We start from the raw sequence: 6,517 nt of genomic DNA, 5'->3' as shown, positions 1-6,517 counted from the left end.
GGAAATGTTTAGCGGATGCCTGCTGCTGCTGCGATGAATTTCTGTCTGTCTAGTGCAGGGAAATAACAGAACACTAGCTATTTCCAGAACATTCCCATTCAGCAACACCATCCAATCTGGATTCCCACCCTCTGATTCCAATGCCATCACAAACTCCAAACCAGATGATGAGATCGTGTCGATATAATTTATTAAATAGATCCTGAGGGCTCCTCCTAGGAACGTGAGCAACTCAGTACATAAATACCAATAAATAAATAAAGCTGCCACTTCCAGCCCCTGCAAGGGCGGAAGAATAAGGTTTCAGTGTACAGAATAAAAATATCATAAATAACAAGGCTTGTCACAATGGCGCTATCTCTTTCAAGTTAATTCTTGTGGGGCAGGTCCAGCCCTCCGAGGACAGGAAGGGCTGAGGATGCGGGGATTCTCCCCTAGAGCTCCGCCCCTCACTCAGCATATCCTGTCCTTAGCCTGCAGTTTTTCCATGCAGTCTGAGAACTGTTTCAAAACGGTCAGTTTGAAGCTTTTACGCTCATAGAATTTATCAGGCCCAGAGACGCTCGGTTTCGATGAATTGGAACACCTGGCGTCGGGGCACGTGATATCGCTGAGTCGTTTTGTGACTCTGGAGGTGTCTACTCTGTTCTCGCTCAGCCTTCTGACCTCCTCTAGGTAGGCCTCGATGATGGAGATGTTGGTGGACGCTCCGCAGCCCAGGGTGAAGCATGGCAGCTGGAGGGACTCGTCTATTGGTACCTCGCCCGAGCTGTTTTTCTTCAGCAGAGAGAGGGAAAGATTTGAAATAGTGTGAGAATCAGGTTTGCGATGGCCTGGGGATCTGAGCAGCCTGTTCCCAGGCTTCCTCCGTGTCGAGCCTGACTCAGACATCAGCTCATTGGCACAGCATCCCTGTGAGCTCGGGTCTGCAGGAATCTAAGGCACTGCTGGTTTATGAGCTGGAAGACGTGGCGCACCCACCCAGGTCGGCCATGTTAATGCTCCTGCCTACCTGGCTGAAGCCACCCAGTCTTCCGCAACCTGCGCTTAGATGCTCAGAGGCAAAGGAGAAAGGGGGCTTATCTGAGTTTCCACGCAACTCCCTCCTCTTCGTGCCTCCGTGTGAAGGCCACTGGTTTATGTGACCTGCACAAGCCTCTGAGAAGCTAGGGAGTTTCTCAAACAACCAAGGACTCCAAGTCCTTCCTTACCCTCCCTCTTCCTCAAAACTGAGAGCTTTTTGGTAAAACCAAATTGCTAAGACCACAGCAGCCTCACCTGGCTCAGCACCTCTACCTTTGAGTCTATTTAAGCCGAGGACAAAGCTTCAATGCCAGGGTGGAAGACAAGGTCAGTGCTAATCTCAATGCCATTTCCTGACTGGGCGTTGTTTATCTGAAGCTATCGAGAGGTCTGGAGGAAGTGCGGTATTTGCACTTACTGGCCCTTGTGCTATCCCCCTGCCAGCATCTGCCGGGGAAGAGGGCCTTCCAGCAAGTTCCAACAGCACGCAGATAGTTACCTAGTTAGTTAACTGCTATGAACTAGCCAGAGGCACCAGCCACCCAAGGGAGGATTTTCTCAATCTGCTTCCCCCAGAACGTCTTTTGCTGCTCACAGGGGATTCCTGACTCGAGCCGGCCCATCTCTGAAGCTGTGCTTCCAGCAAGAACACTGTCTGTGGGCCGGTGAGCCAGGTAGAGGTGAGATAAGGAAGGCTGTGAGCAGGGCACACATCCTGTCGTCTGGGGGAAGTGGCTGGTGTCTGGGTCCCTGCACTAGTCTGCCTCTGCCTTCTTTCTCTGTTACTGCATTGACACCCCTCAGAAGCATCCCCACAGCAGCCTGTCTGGTTCTTTCCCATCCCACCCTGGCTGCCTTAGCTGGTTTCACATCGGGAAAGAATAGCCATTCTGGAAAGCAAAATAAGGCATTTAAAGAAGTGGTTTGGAAGAGAAATCTCAAGGGCACTTACATAGTCTTCATACAGTTCCTTAGATTCAAGTTTCAAGTATTTAAGTATAGTTTTTATCATGTCTGCTGTAGGTGCACTGTTTGTCGTAGGTGCACCAAAGGATGGACCGCAGGTGGCCAGCAAGGTTCCCATACAGCAGAGCAGCACCCAGGCAGGCTTCGTTGGTCCTGGAGAAAGAGAGGGATGCCGTGAGGGTCATGGGTCAGCTCTGCCTGCTGTAGCTGTTCCTGTCTCATTCCCCCGAGAGCCACAGAGCTGAAGCCATGGGAGCTACAGAACCGGTGGTACCTGTGTGGAAGATCATGGTGACGGCCAGAGAGTGAATAAAGCCTGCTTCGCTTGTGGCCTCTGGAGCTTGATGTGTTCGCCATGGCCACCAGGCAGTATATAAAGAGCCGGCGTGAGGGAGATCACAGGCCCGCCCATGGCGAAATCATTGCTCAGCTTTTCTCCAGAAAACACTTTCAAAGCGCTGCCAGCCACGCTCGGGGAAAGCGGGGCTGGGAGGAAGTGCTGAGGTTACCCTCAAGGCAGGCAGAGACTTGAGTCACAGCCATACACGTGCGTACACACACAGAGATACACACACACACCACACAGGAAGGCACATGCATCTTGGGCATCTCTTTCTTCTTGGAAAGTGCTTGTTGGCTTAATGAGAGGAAATTTCGGAGCCCAGAGTTGAAGAGTACAACCACCGAGGAAGAAGTGGCTTAGCGGGGGCTGAGGGCCATTGCCCTGCAGGGAATTTCTGGGAGGCCATGTGTAGGCACAGAGTCACGGTGAAATCCGCAGCGCGATCCATCTGTGGGCATTCCTGACGCACATCCACGCCAGTGAACGGGGGATGGCTCCGATCAGCGTAGGTGTGCGGGCAAAGATTCCACGCTACGAGGCTTGCTCGTGTCCCTGGATTCTCACCTGTGTCTTCATGACTTCTAGCTCTAGAACCAAAGCCAGCTCAAGAGTTATTTGGTGATGGCGTCTTCCATTTCCCAAGTAATGGGAGTAAGGAGGGTGGCTAATTGTTGGAACACAGCGAGATGGCACACACCTGTCACTTAGCGCTCAGGAGGCTGAGACGAGAGAGTCACAAATTCAAAGCCAGTTTTGACCTTATAGAAAATCACTGTCTGAAAAAGAAACTATTTTTTTTTTGAGCCTTGAAGAAACATTTACTACTGAATTTCAAATCACACATGCAAAGTAGGTAAGACATTCTCTGTCACCTTTAGGATCAACATATCTTTAACTATTTTTTAAAAATGAAAGTTATTCATGGGTTGGAGAAATGGCCCAGTGGTTAAGAGCACTGGCTGCTCTTTCAGAGGACCTGGGTTTGATTCCCAGCTCCCACATGGCAGCTCACAACCATCTTTGACTCCAGTTCCAGGGGAATCCGGTGCCCTCGTTTGGCCTCCGTGGATACCAGGCATGCACATGGTGCACAAATATACATGCAGGTAAAACACCCGTTCATGCTGGGCGGTGGTGGAGCGCACCTTTAATCCCAACATTTGAGAGTCAGAGGCAGGCGGATATCAGTGAGTTCGAGGCCAGCCTGGTCTACTGGTGAATTTCAGGACAGCCAGAACTGTTACACAGAGAAACCGTCTGGAAAAACCGCAAAACAACAACAAACCTACCCAAACACATAAAATGCTTTTAAATAAAAACAGAGTTATTCAGTCAGGCATGGTAGCTCACATGTGTAATCCCAGCATTCAGGAAGCAGAAGAGAAAGGATTGATAAAAATTTGGGACTGGCCTTGTCTACACAGTGAGCTGCAGCCCAGGCAGGGCAGAGTGAGACTGTAAGTCAAAGAAGAAAGTTCTTTGTTAGGCCAGGTTTATCCATCAATGGTGGAGACGTCCCTCACATGCCCAAAGCCCTAATTCAATACCCAGTGTTTTAAAAAATATTATTGGAATCATTCTTTTTGTTAAGATGTGTGTGTGTGTGCGTGTGTGCGTGTGTGTGTGTGTGCGTGTGCGTGTGCGTGTGTGTGTGTGTGTTTTGCCAGTGCCTGTGGAGGCCAGAAGAAGGCATCCGTTCTCCTGGAGCTGGAGTTACTGGTGGTTGTGAGCTGCCCAGCGTGGGCACTGGGAACTGAACTGAACTCAGGTTCTCTATGAGAGAAGCGAAGGCCGAGGCGTCTCTCTAGCTTCCCGTTTATTCTTCTTTGTGTTTGAAGATTCGGGGTCTGATCATTTATTTGTTACTCCTTTTGGAGGTTTGGGCTTTTTTATTTTGTTTTTGTTTTTGGTTGGTTTGGTTTTGAGTTTTTTCGGACAGAGTCTCTCTGTGTAGTCCTGGCTGTCCTGGAACTCAGTACTTAGATCAGGCTGACCTTGAACTCACAGAGTCCCTTCCCTCCCCAGTGCTGGGATTAAAGGTGTGGGTGTGGGTGGGACACCGGTCCCTGCTGTGTGTCACTCTTAAAGGCTAGTTGACTGGAGTCAGATTTAGAAGTAGAAGCTCTCAGGAAGGATAGCCTCCATCTCTTGGTAATCTGTTCTTGGTATTTTCTTTGGCTTCCTTCGTTCTCTTGATCAAAAATTTAGCATCTTCGGCAGCCTCCTTATTTTTCTATGTATGTTGTTTCTTCAGAGCAATGTCAGCATCTGTGTTACAGGACACATGGAGGAACAACACAGTAGAGCTTGGCTGCACTGGTCCTGGGCCTCTCACTTTCCTTGTTTAAGGGCTTCTGACAAGATATCCGTGGACATCGTCTCCTTTAGAGATGGAAAAGCTTTTGGATTCTGCTGCCTCTTTTGAACCCAATGCTGAGGCACACAGTAGAATCTGTCAGCCCAGGGATGATCCTTCTCCCTCTTTTACAACAGCCAAGGTGAGACACTCAGATTGGCACCCACACGGCACCCTGAACAGACGGTGCTTCCGCCCTCCAGTTCTCCTGGATCCACAACGAGAATGCTTCTCTCTCACCAGGCAGTAACAATGTGTGCCTTTGATCCCAGCAGAACCGGGCAGAAGTAGAGAAGTGGGTGAATCTCTGAGTTCAAGACTAGCCTGGTCTACAGAGCGAGTTCTAGGACAGCCAGGGCTACACAGAGAAACCTTGTCTCAGAAAAGAAAGAAAGAAAGAAAGAGAGAGAGAGAAAGAAAAGAAAGAATAAAGAAAGGAGACGAAGGGGAAGAAGAGGAAGAGGAGAAAGAGGCCCCCTTCACTCAACAGCAGAAGCACTGCAGCAGGTGCTGTTTGTAAAGTCTTTATTCATTAAAATACATTTGAAATGCCACCACACTTCTTCTTTTTGTCTAATAAAAAAGAAGGCTACAACTAATACAAGAAAACTATATAGAATAAGTACAATGACTGCATACACAATATATATAGGCAATAAATACATCAACAATGTCTAGTCCATTTGCGTTTGACAAATTCAGAGAAAATACTCCATATCCATCCGATCTCTGAGTCCAAAGACTTGTACCTAATTTACTTTATATCTTAACTTGCTTTCTGCATCAGGCAAACAAGGGAAGCAATAATTCTCTAGTCTTCAACTCCCTCAGAGACCCGAGAAGAAAATGATGTTAACTGAGTAAGCAGGAAGTGCGAACAAGCGACTTCTAAAAACTGCGAGTAACAACGACAGAAGCATCTGGCTTGTTTGTGGTTCCCACCGCCCATCTGGACCACATGAGCCTTCCACTCTCCACCAGCGCATCAGCAGCTGCTGCTGCTGCTGCTGCGGCCACGAGCTTCTGGGCTTCTCATAGAAAGTATACAATTTGCATTCATCTTCCACTTCAATGAGTTTCTGGCAGCCGTGGCTGGGAAGGTGACATGCAGCTTCAACTTGGCACGGCGGATCCCCTAGGGGGTGCCATGAAAGAGAGCCGATAGAGCTCCCAATTTATTTATTTGTTGTTTTATTTTTTTTTTCAAAACAGGGTTTCTCTGTTTTGAAATCACTCAGTAGACCAGGCTGGCCTTGAACTCAGAGAGATCCGCCTGCCTCTGACTCCTGAGTGCTGGGATTAAAAGCGTGCGCCACCACCACCTGGCCCCAATTTACTCTTATTTTGAGTGTTAACTGTGTTCTCTTGGGGTCCTCGGGAAGAATCTCAACCAAGCCCCTGTCCTTAAGGACCTAACATCCCAGAGGGATGTTTAGAAAGGGACAGGTTTAGAAAGCGCTCGCAAATTAGAAAACACCCAGCAACAACAAAATTACCAGTAACTGCCACACGGCTGGCTAGAGAGTGGTGTGTTCGATCCCCTAAGTCAAGGGATCAGACATTGACACTGAAGGCAGGGCTTGATGGCTCACGGACAGTTTGAAGCCAACCTGTATTACATAGCAAGTTTCAGGTTAGCCTGGGCTACAGCGTGAGAGCATCTTTAAAAAAGCTGACTTAGCAATTAACTAATTGGTTGATTAAGACTGAGACCTGGCCGGGCAGTGGTGGCGCACGCCTTTATTGCCAGCACTTAGGAGGCAGAGGCAGGTGGATCTCTGTGAGTTCTAGGTCAGCCTGCTCCACAGAGCGAGTTCCAGGACAGGCTC

General features: G+C 48.8%; 1 protein-coding gene across 1 annotated transcript; it reads right to left on the bottom strand.

Annotated features, from left to right (window-relative positions):
• Positions 1–453: 453 nt before the first annotated feature.
• Il31 (interleukin 31) lies at positions 454–2,279 on the bottom strand. The gene is made up of 3 exons (XM_050146637.1): positions 2,264–2,279; positions 1,976–2,142; positions 454–777 (listed from the first exon to the last, which is right to left on the bottom strand). Exons 1-3 carry the CDS (start codon positions 2,277–2,279, stop codon positions 454–456), a joined length of 507 nt encoding a protein of 168 aa, XP_050002594.1.
• Positions 2,280–6,517: the final 4,238 nt, after the last annotated feature.

This window comes from Alexandromys fortis, unplaced genomic scaffold, assembly GCF_014885135.2.
Source record: "Alexandromys fortis isolate MF-2015 unplaced genomic scaffold, M_Fortis_MF-2015_v1.1 scaffold_56, whole genome shotgun sequence".
Taxonomy (NCBI): domain Eukaryota; kingdom Metazoa; phylum Chordata; class Mammalia; order Rodentia; family Cricetidae; genus Alexandromys; species Alexandromys fortis.
Note: the sequence above shows the minus strand (reverse complement) of the source record. Positions and strands in the feature narration are given on the sequence as shown.